This window comes from Poromitra crassiceps (genome assembly GCF_964638095.1).
Source record: "Poromitra crassiceps genome assembly, chromosome: 26".
NCBI lineage: Eukaryota > Metazoa > Chordata > Actinopteri > Beryciformes > Melamphaidae > Poromitra > Poromitra crassiceps.
Window position 1 is genome coordinate 8,435,148 of NC_139640.1, and position 18,975 is coordinate 8,454,122.

An 18,975-nucleotide genomic window follows, 5' to 3' on the forward strand; every position below is an offset into this window, starting at 1 on the left:
ATTTTGAAAGCAGTTGGGAAAATGTGGAAGCAATGTGCATGCATTGTACAGCAGGATAGGCCTGCAGGACTGAATGACACCCATCAAGACAGACATCTTGGGGCGGCTGTGGCTCAGGAGGTGGAGCGCGTCGTCCACCAACCAGAAGGTCGGTGGTTCGATCCCCGGCTCCTCCAGTCCGCATGGCGAAGTGTCCTTGAGCAAGACACTGAACCCCAAATTGCTCCCGATGGCTGTGCCAGCACCCTGCGTGGCAGCTGGCCACCCTCGGTGTGTGAATGGGTGAATGTAGGCACATTGTAAAGCGCTTTGGATAAAAGTGCTATATAAATGCAGTCCATTTACCTTTTTTTTTTTTACATTTACCATCTTGTTCTTTGTCCCCGTTATTTGTGACGTGTCGACGTCACAAGACGGGCCCATTCATCCTCACCTGAACCTCTCCTGACCCGCCGTGTCCCAGAACTGCAGCTTGACCCGGACGCCCGGCTCCACCTCCAGGAAGTGGACGTGGAAGTCCACGCCGACCGTCTGGTTCATGGTGTCCAGGAACAGGTCCTCTGTGTAGCGCTTCAGCAGGGACGACTTGCCCACAGTGGAGTCCCCCAGCATGATGATCCTGAACTGGTACTGCCACAAAGTCAGGTCCATGATAGCTGCTGTTTGGTTTGGGCGGGTAGCGGCCCAAAAAGATGGATGTAGACAGGCAGGATATAGATTGCCGGTGCGGAGATAGAGTCAGTATTGGGATTAGAAAAGACAAAGATGGGAGAGGTAAGCAGAAAGTATTGAGACAAGAAGATAAATGGGAGGACTACAAGTCGAGAAATGATAAATGGGGTCCTGAGAAGGGTCAGGAATGATGCAAGAGGAAGAGAGAGAGAACAGAGAGCCTTCCCTGCAAGAGAGCAGCTCCCTATCCTAGACGCTCCCAGTGTTGAGAAGGTGCGCCGGGCAGCCGCTCCTCATAAATCTCACGTACAGCAGAGCAGTCACAGCCTGCATGGTCGGCCCACACCTTTATGCACTGACAGTCGTAGCGTCTCTCTCTCTCTCTCTCTGAGATGGTGTGTGTGTTCAGCTCCTTAGATCCTCAATGAAAGCAGGTGTGTAGATAGAACGGTATCATCCACAAAGTGAACTTCAGTATTGTTTCTGCTGTCCACATCCCAAGCTGCTGGTCTCAGCATGCGCATGGCTCTCCCTCCCTGACTGAAGTTACCAGGGTGGAGACTTGTGAAGTTTGCCTGCTGCGCCTGTTGATACTTGACAAAAGGAGGGGCAAAGAGTAGATAGAAGTAGTTAGAGCTGTTCAGATGGAAATGGGAGGGAGAGAGGGGGGAGGAATTATAAGGAAGTACGGTAGCGGTTGCTTTCAACACCATATTAAGCCGAGCGTCGCAATTTCCTGTTGTCACCACCTCACCAGTGAACCATGTGTCATATGTGGCATATGAGGGTATGCAGCCATCTGCCCGTGTAGGATAGCACGCAATGAGTCACTCCATATCTGCAGCTCTGCATGGTCTCTCTCTGTAGATGACTGGACGCTGCCCACCTAAAAAGGGAAGTCGATAACAATACAGTTTGAAGTCCCCTGGGAACCTCTAGGAAAAGCTCAGGATATGAACGCCTTCTTCTGCAAGCGTTTGTTTGCTTTTTTTATATTTAGTAATGACGTCAAGGCAACTTCAGCCGCAAAAAAACCCCCCAATGCTAAATAAAGATCGACCGCGGATTGTTTCTTTTATATACACCGCTGTTAATGAAGGCAATGCCATCGACATGTTCTATGTGTGTGATTGAGAGGAGCCGTGCATATTTCGTTTGAAATATTTTGTTCAAAACACCTGCGACTCAACAAAAAAGGCAGAACTGACAAAAGGCAGAACTCATGTAAACGCCAGCTTCCCCTGAGAGAGAAGTGGATTTGGAAATATTGTAGCATACATGTTCTATCTGTGAATCACATTATTATTAGTAGAGCAGACCGATATATCGGTCCACCGATATTGGCCGATAACCGATATATCGGTATCGGCCGATATTGCCGATAATTCTATGATGATTTTAATTTTTCAGTTATAGACAGCATGTTGTGTATATTTGATCTTTTTTCTTAACTCAAGTTATATTTTATATTCTATTTGTGTTTTACTATTTATAGTTATGTAATTTTGGACAATAAAGTTTCAGTTCAGTTCAGTTCACTTTATTTATACAGGAAGGGATAAAAATGACATTTCACATGTACATTTAACTGGCCTGACTCAGTTACAAACTGGTTTTCAGCAGGTTCCTGTTCTGCAGTACATTAAACAAAAAATAATTAATATACAAGAACATGTTCAATTTCACTACATACAATATTACAGACCTAACAAAAACAATTACATTTACAAACATTCATTCATTCATCAATACAGTCAAACAGCAACAGCAAAACATTTAAAACCTAGAGGTGAGTCGGATCAGTGATTACAGGTGTTTTCTAGCATCAGATGTTGTTTGTAGGCTTTTTTGAAATGTGAGATGGAGGTTATTTCTCTGGTGTGGAATGGGATCTCGTTCCAAATTTTGGTGTATGTGTGGAAGAATGATCTTAGTCCATAATTATTTTTGTATGCCGGTACTGGTATGAGTGCATGTGAGATTGATCTGGTGATGCGTTCTTGTCTTGTGTTGTGTCTTGGGAGTAAAGCTGTAAGTGTTGGAGAAGAGTTGTTTCTAAGCATAAAATAAAACTTGATGGCTAGACTTTTTGTGTAGTTCTGAAAAGTTGGAGCAGAGGAGTGTGAGAGTGCAGTACAGTGGTGAGTCCAAGGTGGAAAGTTACCATGAATTTTATATGCTCTGTTGTAGAGTCTTGCTATGGGTTCTATGGTTTCCTTTGTCGTGAGTGACCAGATTGGAAGACAGTAGGATATTGTTGAAAGAAAAATTGCATGTAGGTATGTATTTGAAACAGTGAGGGTGAGAAATGGTCTAATCTTACTGTAAACAAATAGTTTCTGATTTGCCTTTTTGACTAGGTTATTGATGTGATGTTTGTAGGTTTATTGATAAACTGTAAAATATCCTCCCTACATTACATATCTCAAGTCATGTCATGGGTTTATTTTTTAATAGCACAAATTGTCTTTTATTTTATTTTATGCTTATTTTTATTGGTTATTCACTGTGCCCCACTTTCCCATATTATTCTCCCCCCTGCGTGGCAGGCACACCCACGCGATACCCTCAGACTCTGACAAGTGCTTGTGGCACTCACAGTTATACACTTACACACATCCAGACATACACACAACAGTACACATTTTATAACAGTCATCATGAGGACCGCAATGGAAATAAGCTGTTAGCTTTATTGCGTTTTTATCCTTTTGATAATGGTGGGCCTGTGTATGTATATATGTATATTGTATATACTGTGTATTCATTATCAATAAAGAACTCAATCAATCAATCAATCAATCAATGTCAAGTCATATCTTTGTCAAGTGTTTGATATTTGAGGGATCGCAAAGAAATTGTGTAATATAATGTGTATATTTAATATAAGAATATCGGCCGATATATCGATATCGGAATTTTTTTACTCCCTAATATCGGTATCGGCATCGGCCTAAAAAATCCAGTATTGGTCGGGCTCTAATTATTAGTAATTTGAATATTGAATCTTAACTATGAATGTGGCATGCATATCCTACATTTGATTCAACAAAAGATGAAAATAAGAAGAGACTCTCCTGTAGCTGAGTCTGGTTATATTCCACTCAATTTAACATGAGATGAAGACAAGTGAAAATAGAACTTGGAAGGCAGAAGCAAAGCTGTCTGGGCCTGTTGGCGTTGCCTTGGTGTACTTTTGCTATGATACATTGCTGAGGTGTTAGACTTTAATGTGATACTTGCTGACTGTACAGATATACGCAATCTCTTGATATCAACTTTTCCTCTCCTCTTTCTTTTCCACCGAACACTGTGTTGACCTCAAGGACCTGACTGTCAGACGACTGGTTCAGCATCATCAATTTTGTCCTGGGTCAGATGTGGCTGTAAAAGGCCATCGACTTTGTAAACATCATTTGTGTGTCGGTCACCAGACCTCAGCTTTCCACAAGAAACAATAGTCAGCAATTTGCTTTAGGCGATTGTAGACCTTCCAAACAGGGGTTGCACCACCCAGAAGTCAATATTACTCCGGTAAGGGGGTCTCCCGATAAAGACATTTTGTAAATTTTAAAATAAAATGCATTAATCTGGGGCACTCTGAGAGCAAAATGAAGAGGCTAGTAGATATGAAGAACTACACACATCACATTAATATCCTCTTCACTATGCTGTGGCTTTACAGTGATGAAAAAATAATTGTCTCCTTATATAGCCTATTCTATCTGCATGATAGTGTTTCCCAACCACTGAACCGTGGCCCACTGGTGGGCCTCAGAGCGCCATCTAGTGGGCTCCTAAAGCAGGTGTTTGCAGTCAACTACTTGAAATTAATATGTGGCAGTCAAAATCTATTGTGGTGCTCAAAATCTATTGTGGTGTACCTCCACAAACAGATAACTGTATAGGAGACACTGAATGCTATAGTAGGATATGACAACACATTCTGAACAGGGCACTCCTGAAAAAGAGAGCATTGCTCTCAGTGAGACTCCCCCTGTATAAATAAAAGGTAAAAAAAAAAAAAAATCATCTGGCCACTAGGGGTTGCACGTGCAGCCAGTGCACCTACGTATAACCCGCTTGTTGGAGATGTCAGCAGAAAAATGTGTCATGATGCTGGCATAACATGTCAACTTACCTGTGTCCTATTCTATTGCAAGATGAAAATTCATGTTCCAACCCATATTAAAATAAAATAAATGATGGAACACTAATTGAAAGTTTGTTCACTAATTTAATATCATAAAGAAAAATATTTCCATGTACACACCATGCAACACAGTGCATGATTGTCATCTGAAACCACCGAGGTGGAAGTTATGATATACAGTATACTGACGTTTTTATCGCCTGAGTGATTTCAAAGTCAACAGCAGAAACACATTTATATATACACACACAGACACAAAGCATCATCAAATATAGTAAAGACATACTAAGACATTAAAGGAGTCAATGTGCGATGTCACTCAAATCATGTCTGATCTTCTATACACAGGCAACTTTCATGACATGAGCTAATGTCTCCAGCAACTGTAAACAGTATTTTTAGCATTGCATTTCTGTTCTTCACAGACAAATGTTTTTCATATTTATTTTTGACCTCGTTACAAGTTCCTATCCCTGCAGCAGAATACGTTGCCCATCGCCAGCTCTTCATGATTTGCCCATGCATCGTGGTCTTAATGATGAAAGACAATTCACCAAGGTTCATAGTTTCTCTCTCACACGATATCATTTTTAGTGTTAGTGTAGCACAAACGTTACACCTTTTCTTTTCCCTTACACAGCATTACTGCTTTTGCTTATTGGTGCAAGTCTAAAACACCAGCAGAGTACTTGGCAAGAAATCCCCTTTAATATTCATACAAACCAATCAAGGCATGATATATTCAGAGTTTTAACACTCTATTGCCATTCATTGTACCTACCAGAGTGTAAAAACAGGTTAAAATAACTTTGGGTTTTGCAGCATCAGAAACCTTACAGCAGGGGTGGCCAAACTTTTTTAGTTGTGGGCCGCGTACAGAAAAATATAAGGAGTCGCGGGCCAAACAATATTAATTAAGCGCGGCAGTTTCCGCGGCAAAAAAAATTGGACGAGGAAACCCTTGTGCCATCAAAATTTTTATTTCTACCTAAATAAATATATGACACATAGTTTATTGATGTGCTCACCTATTACAATGGGTATTTCTGTATGTTTTCAAATTTTCTTTTCCTGTGCCAACAGGTTAAGACAGATCATTTAACTTAACATTATTATTAAACATTCATTCAGTATTAAAAATGTTTAAAAATAAATAGACCAGGTCAGGGTACTCAAGTATAACCCATTTTCAATGATTTTAAATTGAAAAAACGAAATGGGGGAATCAGTTTTTTTGTTTTTCCGTTTCTTCTTAATGTTTTTGTTTTTCCGTTTTCTGTTTTAAAATTTAAAACAGAAAAATGTTTTTAGCAAAAAAATAATAATAAAATTTGCTAAATTCATGGCGGGCCACTTAAAAACGGGCAGCGGGCCACAGTTGGCCCGCTGGCCGTAGTTTGGCCACCCCTGCCTTAATGGTGAGCCACCAGGTGAGCCTTCTACTCACCTGGATGAGTCACAGCTGAATTGACCAATGAGTCCAGAGATATTGAGGTACATGAGGCACAGGCAAAACGACTTGGTTTTTAATCCTAGGACACAGCGGGGAACTTCAGCTCGGAGATGTCCGAGTCATCAGAACTGCTGCCACTGCGGTCACTGTAGGTGTCCCTGCAAGGCAAGGCAAATACATACAACAGTGAGCATTACAGCAGTACAACCCAAACGTGTTCTAGTGCAATGGTGGTGCAATAGCTTCAACAACACCTTAGTAGCATTCATCACAGTAAAGAACATCCTCAAGTGTATATTAGGGGTTACCAATGCATGTGTTTCTTCAAAGCAGTATACATTACATACTGTATATATGAATACTAAACAGGCGTAAACAAGACAGATGGGCAAGCATCAACCAATAAGGCACAGCTAGCTGTGCTTTAAGGGAATTAACAGCATAGCTGGAATGCGTCTTTGATCAGAGTGCGAATTACCTTGGGTAATGCTTTCCACATAATGAAAACTAATTAGAACAGAATAGGCCTTCATTCACCAAAACAAATCAACTACATTTGAGGAAATTAAGAGGTGCAAAAATATGTCAAGAACATTAAACAACTCCATAAACAATTTAGTGCATAGGATACAGTCACACAAATGTGAAAATGTCGTATTCTTCTTTCCCATAGTAGATTATGGTTAAAATGGCTAAAACCATCTCCTGGACAACCTACCAATCAATGGGACATTTTAACCAAATCATTTAACCAAATTTCACAGTTAACAGATGAAGTATAACAAATCCTATCATGCTCCAACTGCTTAGGCCTCAGTCCAAAAGAGAACACATTTTAAATTGTGTGCATCAAACTAAGGCGCTTTAGCCAATAAAAAGAAAAAGCTGGACATAAAACACTGAAATAACATTTTGATCAGCTATAAAACTTTTCTGCAGAATCGGGGGAAAACTGGGGCGACTAATTAATCTCCACCGAGATCTCACGATGGTTGGAATGGAAGCTAAACCTACGAACTGCTGAAGCATCACAAAATTGCAGCTTCTTTTGACCTTCTGATGATTTATATGACTTTTGAAACGGAGCGGGTTCCTGTGAGGCTGCGTGGCCGTACCGTGGTGAGAGGCGACAGCCCTTGAGCAGGTAGCTCTGGAGCTTCCCTGCAGCAGCCAGCAGGAGACCAAAGTATGGAGGAGATGGTTTGATGGGCCTGGAGGTGAACTCTGGATGGAACTGCACCCCCACAAAGTAGCCATGATCTGGAGCAGACACAGGGCCAGATGCATTAGGATTTGGGGAGAATCTATTAAACATATCACATTTAACAGGTAAGTCATATAAAAGGCATGGTTCAAATATTCCCTCCTAACAAAGAAGATGAAAATAAGAAAATCAGCATTTTGATGCATAGAAGACAGGGTTCCTACACATTTTCAATACAAAAATTCCATACTCTTTCCAGACCTTGATTTGTTTTGAAGATGTCTGATTTATGCAGATAGACATCTTGCCCCTGCTAACTAGGTCATGTATAGATTGTTCTTCACAGCAACAAATATCAGATTATGTGAGATGGGTTACTATATGGTTTCCGTTTTAAAACTCCATATTTTCCCCAGATCCTAAGTTCTTGACTGGATTTGATTTTGATATACAGTAATGCATGCTGACAGCGGCTGGGTAATAAGAGAGCATCCCTCTATCTGAACATTATTCTTCACATCAACTGGACTAGTGAGTCTACAACAACAGAAAAGCTATGATTATGTGTTCATCGGGCCTGAAACTTTTCCATCATTTCCAAGACACTTTCCAAATTCCCAAACTATTCAAGACCTGGGCTGGAAATGTTCATTCGTTTTTAATACTTTTCCATACCTGCAGTGTGTGTGTGTGTGTGTGTATTAGGGATGCACAATATATCGGCAATCATATCGGTATCGGCCGATGTTAGTCATTTTTTAACATATCGGTATCGGTCAGATGTTGCAATGTTAATATCGGTTATCGGTATCAGCCAAATTCTTCACATTGAGTGCGTTTACATGCACACCAATAAACTGTTTATTAGCGGATTTCTGAGTTACCTGATTATTCAAGTGGTCATGTAAACAGCATAAACCGATAAGCTTTATCCGTTTATGGTCATAAACGGGTTATGAATAAACCGATAAACACACCTAGGTTTCTGGGCAATAATCGGTGTTCTCTCTGCATGTATACAGCATAACCAGCTTTCTTTCGGGTTTATACATCTGCGCATGTACACGTTGCGGGAGAGAGAGGCAGCTGGAGACGCGCGCTGCTCACTCACTCACTCACTGGCCCCTTTCTGCTTCTTCTCCCCGGCCATGGCGCACCACAGCCGGCTTGATGAGATGAAGGTGAGCAGCACGGAGCTCCTGCAACAGGCGTTTCCCGACCTGCTGCCTCCCCGTTGCTGCACTGCTATGTTGTAATGTGGATACAGGAGATGACGAATATTTATCTTGAATTGCGAATAGAACGACGCATTAATAAAACGCATTGGACTCAGTGTGCAAGCTGTGATCTGTGTGTGACGGGTTTTTTCAGATGACGGATTAAAAAGATTTATACGAACAAAACGTAGCCTACTCAGCTGTTCAAAACACAAGTTATCCGCCACTAAAGACCTTAATTCTCTCAGTTTTCTGACAGCTATTTAAATTCAGTTGGGTCAAGATCTGTATCGTTCATGTTATTTGACGTGCTTCAGTCGCCTGCCTGTCTCTGTGCGCTTGGTAAAGTTGGAAATATATGACAGATTCACACTTCCAAAGCGACGCCTCCCGACAACGAGATACAAACTAATTTTCACCTAAACCATCCTCCGAGCCAGACAAGAAGTACCGGTAATGAAAATGTGATTTTGCATTTTGCAACTTCTTTTGTTGTTTTATTGCGGAATTACCGCTGCCTTCTGGAGAGAAATCCGACTAATTGACTGAATCATGTAAACCTGGGTTTTTCCTATTGTCGGATTATTAAAGTGCATGTAAACGCAGAAATCAGATTATTGCCATAAACTGATTATTCTCAGTTATCCGTTTATTGTCTGCATGTAAACGCACTCATTGAGATGAAATAATGCAGTAAATCTATCATTTATGGGCTTTTCCAAATGTTTTTGAAATAAAGAAACGTATAACCTTTTCAAATTCAGTGTTTACATGTGTTTTTCAGTATTTACAAAATTTTATTATCATAGAAATGTGTTTTTATACATCGGTAAATATCGGTTATCGGCCATAACAGCAATCTTAATATCGGTTATCGGCATCGGCCAAAATGTTCATATCGGTGCATCCCTAGTGTGTATGTATATATATACACACACACACACACACACATATACATACATACATACATATACATATATATATACATACATACATATACATACATATATATATATATATATATATATATATATATATATATATATATGAGAAGCAGCATCTTGGAGGTAAGTTAAATTCAATGATCCAGGTGAAGTGAAGGTGAGGAATACATCATGCTGGGGCAGTATTGGCAGTAACAGTTGACCTTACCCTCCAACTCAATGACCTCCATCCTGTCTCCTTCCACGTCCTGGCCAACAAAGTGAAGACCGCTGCCTTCAAAGTGGTGCTTGAGCTCAGGATTCACCTTAAACAGGGTATACAGTATGCAGGGATGCTGAAGTTACATTCAATACCTATTAAGACCTTTTTTAAGACTTTTTCAAGACCTCAACGCCACCTTCGTCACATCAACGATAGGCGTGTAAATCACAAGTTTCATCACAATACAATATTATATCGATTCTTTGGACAACGATACGATATTTTCCGATATCAAAAAGTCTGCCACGATACGATATCGATTCAATTCAGGGGTCTGCGATCGATATGGGACGATATCATATACTCATTTAACACCATCAGCACAATAGCTACAATATCTCTCAAATGGGAATTAAGGCTTTTTAATAATTTTTAAGGGTCTTAATTTTCTCTAAATTGATTTGTCAACTTTTAATACTTTTCAAGACCCCGTGGATACCCTGTTAAAACAAGCAGAGGTTCCATGATTCAGAGAAAATTATATAAATGCAAGTCAGCTGAATAAAATATTGTAGGATTTTTTTTTTGGTCTGTTTATTGTAATTTTCAAATACCTCTTCATTTTCAAATAGCTTTCGCTTACCTCGAATCTGTGTCTGTGCCTCTCATCGACATATTCCACATCTCCGTACAGTTTCCCTGTGATGATGAAATATCAGCCTTCAGAAATGCAACCAATGGAAATACAGAAGGGCCAACCTAGTCCAACATTCATTTGAGGACGACACTCACTCAGTATACTGGTACTGGATTTGAAAATGGTCCGCCTCTTCCCCAGCCGCATAGTCCCGCCCATCTGCCCTGGGTTGTGCTCTGGCATGTCAATCACCTGCGGAGAGATGGTTCAGGATGTTAAAAACCAGCCGGGTGATGGTATGAGATATGAGGGGTTAAAAAACAACAACAACAACAACAACAACAACAACAACAACAACAACAACAACAACAACAACAACAACAACAACAACAACAACAACAACAACAACAACAACAACAACAACAACCTACCACTGGGTATTTGGATTCTGGGTCAAATTCTGTGGAGTTGGCATCTGAAACAGACAACAAGCAAAAACTTCCTTCGTCTGATTTAGTAGCTCAAATAAACGTAAAACAAATGCACTAAAGCTGCGTTCACACCGACCTATTAAAGTTTTTCGCTGGCATCGAGTTTACATACAAAGTCAATGCAAACGAGTGATTGAGCGTATATTCGCCCGGGAGAAAAATCGCTGGGCGTCCGAGCGACAGAGACAGAGCGATAGGGCGAAAATACGCTCGTCGCCCGAGATGAAATATCCCAACTCGAGCGAAATTACGCTGGCATCAGTCGCTCGCTGTTCAACGCTGATTGGCTGCCGTGTGAGAGTGAGTCAAGGATCACACTGGCTTGGAACAAACCGCTGGTTTACTGTGTGGCAACAAACCGCATTGACAGCTGATTGACAGGCTGACAGCTGACATGAAGTGAAGTCTGTACTAGCTTGCGTTAGGAGCACGCTGATAGGCTTAGCTTGTAAACAACTACGGTGGCTCGTAGTGGACAAACATCATGACATTGCGTAACGTTATAGCCCCCAGATGTCCGTCAATTCGTGTGCCTGTTGACGAGCGATTTAAACAGAGCGACAGAGCGATTCCAAAGGGTTGAATCAAGCGACAGAGAGAAAAATAAATATCTCGGTGTGAACACAGCTTAATATTCTTTTGCTATGAAATTCTCCAGCAGTGGATTCAAATGGTTTTTTTTAAGCAGCGTCCCCAGGTGAACCGAGGTGTGATTACTCACCTTGCCATCCGAGAACATTGCGGGCGAACTCGCACACTGCCAGCTGCATGCCCAAGCAAACCCCTGCATTAAAAACAAGACCAGCAGGATTACTGCATAACAGGAGCGGGTTGTGTCAGGACTCATAACTGAAGAAACCAGATCCCCTGCGGTGCAAACTATTATCATGACAAACAGCACTGCATCGGATTATAGATAATATGAATTTAATTGGTTTGCACACCGCTGCACACCGAAAGGCTTCAGACCTCCATTCCATTACTTCCGTGTCTTCGGCAATCGATACCTGGAGGGAACGAGGCGTATCGTCGTCTCCAGGTTTGCTTATACCATGAAATATTTAGGATATGAAAATACTGGAACGGGTCATTGGCCTTTAGAGAGTGCAGTAAAATATGCTGTGCATTGCATGGATAATTATCCCTGGTCTAGGTACCACAGTGCAGAGGCCATCTACACACCCCGATGAGACAAATACACATCTCATCACTTTCCTTGCCCTCTTACCCAGGAAGGGCTTCTTCTGCTTCCTCGCCCAGCCGATAGCCTGGATCTTTCCTTCTGTCCCTCTCACACCAAAACCTCCTGGTACCAACACGCCGCTGTGGGGAGAAAGAGACGAATGACAGCCTCAAGTAGGGCTGTGAATCTTCACTGGCCTCACGATTCGATTCGATTACGATTCATCTGTCAACGATTCGATTCGATTCGATTAAACGATGCATCACGATGCATCTTAAATCGATGCATCACTTTTTCCGCAATACATGATTTATTTTTTCTCACTTTCTTTTTTCTCACTGTGTGGCTACTTTTAAAATAAAAGTGCATTTGGAATTGCATTGTATTATGATCCATAATTAAAATAAACAACTGCATGTACTTACATTCTATTTTATTTGATTATAAAAAATAAAAAATAAAACAAAATAAAAATAATTAATAATCGATTTTTAATATTTGTTAATCGATGCAGAATCGTGCACGTCCGCATCGCGATGCATCTTATAATCGATTATTTTTGACACCCCTAGCCTCAAGTCCACACATTTCGGACGGGTGTCTTTGACCACAAGAAAGTCAGTGAAATACCAAGTAACAAAATTAGATAGCAGCTGAATAAAGTGGCACGTACAAATGATTGATGGTACAAAATTAAAACTAATTACACAACCTTTTAAAAGGATAGTAGTGAGTGGCTTACTGACTTAATGAACAAAATAATAACACGCTTGTCACGGGAGCCTCTATAATTTTCAGGTACTGATGTTATATGATGGCTGTAACTTCAGGGAGGGATGTTTTTCTCAAACGGGGGTAACAGTGTTTTAGAAGTCATATGAAAAGTCTGGATCTAGAGTGCGTGTATTGGCATGTGCGTTTTCTCCCAGGCTCTCTGGCTACTCACTCGGCACTGCAGAGCTTCTGCCACGCCTCGTGGTATTTGACTGGCTCATCCTGGAGAGTGGTGGCCTCCAGGTCTGCTGAGTCGATGTACTGTAATGAGGACGGACATTGATAATGGCAAGGTTAGTCAGCATCGTGAGCAACTCGGCTTGAAGATTGTATAAATAAAACACATATATAAAATACAAATACAATACAAATCAAAACATCAAAATAGTGACGCCAAAACTCGCAAGTGTTTCAGAGATCTCTGTTACCTTGATCGTTAGTTTGTGGTTAATGGCGAGCGCAGAGTGCTCTAGAGCCTTGATGACTGAGGCGTAGGAGTCGGAGAACTTGGTGTATTTCCCCACCAGGGCGATGGAGACCTGCTCCAGGAGACGGTCGGATCTGAGGAGTGAGCAGGATCATTTACTGAACTCATCGGGTGCATCATCACGGGAGTCATAATTTGAAATTCACAGCTCAATTTAATGAGACCTCTTTTCCCCAAAACGCAAGTGTATGATGGGTCTGATTATTATTCCTCACCTGTCGGACATCTCCTTCCACTTGGTGAGCATCTTCCTCGTCCCCCTCATCTCGATGGGCAGGTCGAGCCGCTGACAGAAGTAGCCCACCACACCCTGGTCCTCCAGCAGCAGGGGCACTCTGTAGATGGACGCCACGTCGTGGACACAGATCACCTGGAAGGAATGAAGAAACGTGTCGTTTTAATTTTGCTCTACACGAGTCAGGGTATTATCATAGAGAGGTCATAGGTCATCACCTGTGTGGGCTCCACATGACAGAACATGGAGATCTTCTCCTTCACGGCGGTTTCTAGGGGCGTTGAACAGCGGCACATAATCTGACAAGAACAACCAAAAACATATTTCAAAAAGAAAGAAGAAAATAAAACACCTCAAACGGGGTACATTCTCAAAAATATTGGAAGTGAGTCTCATTTTCTTTCATATTGTACAAATTATGATGACCTAAGAGATATAGGCCCCTATCGTTGCATCGGCGCAGTTTCTAGGCCGAGCGGCAGGTGCAGATCAAAGCAGTGGGCGTGGAAAGGCGCACTTGATATCGTCGTGCTGGCGCTAGATGCAGCCCAAAGCATTACAACCACGCCTTTTAGGCGTAAAATTATGCACCGTCATGCTCATTGGATAAGTGCAATAAACGAATCGCACGCTTGCCTTTTTAGCTCCAATTCCAGTGATCCCGCAAAACCAGACGAAAGCCAAACGCTCTGCCCCCCCCCCCCCCCTCCCTTCATCCAGCCTGTCTGTCTGCATTATAGGCTATTATTCCATATTATTATGCTTCTCAAACCAATCTAACTGCAGTTTCAATACTGCAAGCATGTAAATACGCTACACTATAGCAAGATCAAAGTGAAAATAATGTACTAAACGCATCAGCTAGAAAAATATAGCCTATTAGATTGGTGAAAGTTTGTCCAGAAAGATATCGTTTTCTCTCCCCTGCTGCAGGTAGAATGATGCACATAAATATACCCTACATTATGTAAAGTCATTGCATAAATGTGTTTTTATTGTAAAACTAAATGTGGAGTAGGGCGAAGTTATTGGAGCGCACATCACAGTATAGCAGATGACAGTAGAAGCTTCCGAAGCGCGTTCCGCTGTCACTTACCTAAATCACGTTAAATCCACAAGGGGTATATATAGGCTCAAGAGGACATATATGTTTCACATAGGGTGGTGTTTCATTTCATGTTTTATTTGGTCCAATATTGAAATGTTCGACAATTGCAGGTTGTCTTACCATTACACATTATTTTAGATCTACCTTTTATATCTATTTCGGCTCATTTAGTTGCTATTTAGTAGCGAAATGGAGGACCCAATTGCATGCTGGGAGTGGACATTCACAGGCAGTAAACTTACAACTGCTATTTCCTATGGGAAGCTGGGTGCTGCTATGTGTTGTGTCTGTTTGAGCGAGGGAGTCAGAGAGAGAGAGAGAAGGGTGACTCAGAGGCAGAAGAGCACTGGCGCACTGAATAGGCCTGGTTTCAGAGAGAGACAGAGAAGGGTGACAGGGGAGAGGCACAAGTGCACTGGCGCAGTGAATAGGCCTGGTTTTCAAAGGCGCAAAGCGCTAAATTTAAGGCAGGTGCCAAGATATCAGTACGCCGAGATTTAAGGCCGACACGCCCACTTTGGCCCATTCTGGGACTGCGCCACGCCCATTCGGCCTAAAGCGCATTTGGCAGCGTAAAGCCATATTGATATCGTCCCAAAACAGGCGCAAGGCACGTTTTTTTGCGGTTAAGGCCCGTTTTAGTGCCGAAGGCCTGTGGGAGAATAGGGCCCACATTGTTCAATGACATCCGTCAACAAAACTTTAAAATTAGAACACTTGTTTAATTTTGATGTATTTGTGTGTGCTAATTTTTATTTGATTTCAAAAGCCTGGAAAAGAAGACAAGATCATTTATTTAATTAACATTTATGTTTTTCATTTTCTATCCCCCCCAGTCACATTCAAACTAAGAGCTCTACTCTAGATGGCCTGAGGTACCAAATATAATGGCTGTCTGTTTTGTTTTTTTTATCTCCTTGATGCTGTTGTTGATGCTATTAATGTTGGTGATGATGAGAATGTTGTCATCCAGGTTATTGGATGGTCATTTTGATTTTGTAATTTGAATACTAATGTACCGTATAGTCTATAATTATGTAAGCCTATTATGCTGCACTATGGTTCTGGCTATGAAGCGATCAATGGTGTCTTGTAAGCCCATACTGAAGTATGCATGACACAATAATAAACTATTACCTACCTACCTACCTCTCATAGACTCTTATTCAATCTATGTATGTTTGACTCATTTGTAGACATGTTAGCCATGTCAGTTTTTGCACACTTGTGTTGTCTCCACCATGAGATGATTGAATAACAGTAATAATTAACCTCTCTAGATAACTGTTTTCAGCATCCGTGTACCCTGGGATGGCCCAGTCACATCTGTAGCCCAGGAGCGAATGGAAAGTTTGGGGATTGAGGTTGAAGTCGTCATGTTGACTCACCAGATCTGGAGACAAGCCCAGTCCTCTGAGCTCCCGGACGCTGTTCTGGGTGGGTTTGGTTTTCTGTTCTCCCGTGGCGCGGGGCTGAGGACACAAGAAAATCCACCTTCAAATTGTAGTAGGGCTGCACAATTAATCGTATTTTCATCGTCGTCGCAATATGAACATGCGCAATAAACACATCGCAAAGACTGCCTGAAACGCAATGAATAACAAAAGTGGTTTTATTTACATGCGTCATGCATTCCCACTCAGCATCTGATCATTTTGTCTTGTGTTGTAAATCCAGCGTACACCTTTCCCTTGCAACAGCGCGCTCCGCCCCCTCTGCCAAAGCCCAAACACGCTGTGTGTAGTTTCAGCTAGAGTCAGTGTGTATTTCATTTCTTTATTCAGTGGGCACAGGCTATGTTTGGGGTCTATGTTAGCATTATTAAAGCAGAAAGACATAGGAACTGTATAGCTAATATGCATACTTTAATATTTGTTTATTTATCGCAAGTCGTATCGTCATCGCTATATTGAACAATGTTATCGCACATGGCAGATTTTCCTCATATCGTGCAGGCCTAAATTGTAGTGATTTGTTGTGTATGAGAAACAAATGACTGGGTAAATGTGAGGAACGCAGAATAGAATAGAATAAAATCGAATAGAAAAATAACATGCAGACTAACTGTGCTCTCTTTTAGTGGTGCAGGAAACTCCCCTGAACACTCAAGTCAAAAGGAACGAAAGCAATCCTGCACGATCACCTCTGTATCCACTTATTTGTTGACATTTAGGTTAAACAACCTTTTCCGAAGACATGGTACCCACAAAGCGACGCAATGCTTTTATATTTAGGTCCATAGGTCCAAATTGCATCATCACTCAAAACTAATAGTATTATATAAGTAAGTGGTACCCCCATGCATCCATATGTACACACAATAATATATGCTTTCTATGAGTATGAATATAGAGGGGGAAGGGTCCAAGATGGGCTCAAAATGACAAGATGCACAAATGGATAGATATACTTCGTCCTATTAATATCAGGAAGTGAGAAGTCAATCTCCCTCTCAGTAGAGAAATATATCCTATATATAAAAAATATAACTTTTAAAAAGTACCAGGGAGTTTTGACATTACCCTGTAATTTTCTTATAGTGTAACGAATGTGAGTCTTTTTCAAGGTGGTATCAATAAACTTTTTTTTGCTGATGATACAATAGAGCCAGCTCGTTCTTTGTGCGTGTTCGGTGTTTACATAATAATATCACACAATATTCTGTGGGCCTCGAGAAATCACTGAAAACGCTCTGAAAACTCTGGCACTGGGAGCGTCCGTTCTCCAAAAGTGGCTGGCACTCAATGAGTTAAAGTCGAGCTGAACCCAAAAATGACTTTTCTTTTCTTTTAGTTCAAATACCTGGGTATGCAGTGCACCTATTTAATAATGTATGCAAAGAAAATCACAACAATCTAATTTCTTTAGTTTTTCACACTTTTTCACATCAAAAGTTCATTTTTCAAGATTTCATTGATAACAGTAACGTACAGTTTGCTGACGTCACCTAGTACTATCAAATTTCTACCCCATTTCAACCAATCATATCACGACATGCAGCTGTCAATCAAATCTTCATTTCAGGATAATTTTATCTTCCAAATGAAGTAGAAAATGGCACCTAGTGCCTGTCATCTGGCAAAATTCCTATCCCATAAACTAACTACTAACTTGGCCAATTGTTAGAAACATGAACAAAAAACAAAAACTATAATCTCTAAGAATGCAAAGAAATGTAACTGGCTCGTTAAAACGCGCATTCCAGGGATATCGTATTTACAGCAGCGATAATGGCGCACGCATCCGAGAGCTTGGTTGTCAGGGGTCGCACTTCGGAGATTCCAGGCCGATGTGCTGCACTCTCCGCTCGGCAACACGAAGGCAGCTGGCTGCCTGCGGCTCGCTGAGCTCCACTCCTCTCGTCAAAAGGCTCTTCCCGAGGGGAGCGCCACAACACACTGAATCCCACTCGATTTGGAGGCGGAACATGCCAGGATTGGCCAAAGCCCAATCCAGTCCCCAGAATTGTCAAATAAAATCATCGACAATCGACATGATACTATGACCCGCCTCTCAACCTGTCTTCTTAGACAAACTATGTTTTCAGTCTGAAACGGACTCATATGCACGTGACGAACGGGTTCAGTTGGACTTTAAGGCCATAACACATTAAGTGCGACACAAATATACAGTAGGAAATTGCGGGGCAAATTTTGACCCACCTGTCGTCACAGGAACAGATGTGTGAATGTCGGAAAGCGAATTTCTGAAAAATCGTGGTTGGCATAAATAAAAATAAACGCCGCAATATCGCTCAGCAAAACTTTGCGATTGGTATGCACGGTTGCATTGACTAGATATAGGTTCGAAAAACTATTGACGTGGGAATTGACCGCACGAAAATAAACACTCCCCGGTGTGTAAAAGCCTTTATCCTTCAATTTAAAAAGCAGATAGAAAACCTGCTCACCCTGGACGTTACAGACATACCTGCGGTACGAGGCTGACGTGGATGTTGCAGAAGTTCTCCCTCTTCACCTTGAACTGGAATTGTCTGAAGGCCTCGATGAAGGGCATGCTCTCAATGTCACCCACTGTTCCTCCCAGCTGTTGACCCAAAACAGCAGCTCAGACCGCAGCACCACGTAAGCGCGCACGTACGCGCACACACACACACACACACATTTTACTGAAATATAAAATAATACCTTTGCATTGCATGTTGGCAATTAAATACTGAAGTCGTAATACTAAGCTTTTTTTATATTTATTTTA

General features: G+C 41.5%; 2 protein-coding genes across 2 annotated transcripts in view; both read right to left on the reverse strand.

Annotated features, from left to right (window-relative positions):
- The window catches only part of rab42b (RAB42, member RAS oncogene family), an 8,000-nt gene extending 6,819 nt beyond the window's left edge, over window positions 1–1,181 (reverse strand). Inside the window, exon 1 of the mRNA XM_083661280.1 lies at window positions 434–1,181. Within this exon, the coding sequence (XP_083517406.1) occupies window positions 434–651 (218 nt within the window). The 5' untranslated portion in view covers window positions 652–1,181. The remainder of the gene's footprint in view (window positions 1–433) is intronic.
- A 3,714-nt stretch (window positions 1,182–4,895) lies between these two features.
- ctps1b (CTP synthase 1b) overlaps window positions 4,896–18,975 on the reverse strand; it is a 29,256-nt gene continuing 15,176 nt past the window's right edge. The window contains exons 6-19 of the mRNA XM_083661405.1: window positions 18,691–18,807; window positions 16,149–16,232; window positions 13,871–13,951; window positions 13,633–13,787; window positions 13,359–13,491; window positions 13,103–13,191; window positions 12,202–12,296; window positions 11,695–11,757; window positions 10,914–10,957; window positions 10,638–10,734; window positions 10,489–10,544; window positions 9,852–9,948; window positions 7,394–7,538; window positions 4,896–6,436 (exon numbers count right to left, since the gene is read on the reverse strand). Of these exons, the coding sequence (XP_083517531.1) occupies window positions 6,358–6,436; window positions 7,394–7,538; window positions 9,852–9,948; window positions 10,489–10,544; window positions 10,638–10,734; window positions 10,914–10,957; window positions 11,695–11,757; window positions 12,202–12,296; window positions 13,103–13,191; window positions 13,359–13,491; window positions 13,633–13,787; window positions 13,871–13,951; window positions 16,149–16,232; window positions 18,691–18,807 (1,335 nt within the window). The 3' untranslated portion in view covers window positions 4,896–6,357. The remainder of the gene's footprint in view (window positions 6,437–7,393; window positions 7,539–9,851; window positions 9,949–10,488; window positions 10,545–10,637; window positions 10,735–10,913; window positions 10,958–11,694; window positions 11,758–12,201; window positions 12,297–13,102; window positions 13,192–13,358; window positions 13,492–13,632; window positions 13,788–13,870; window positions 13,952–16,148; window positions 16,233–18,690; window positions 18,808–18,975) is intronic.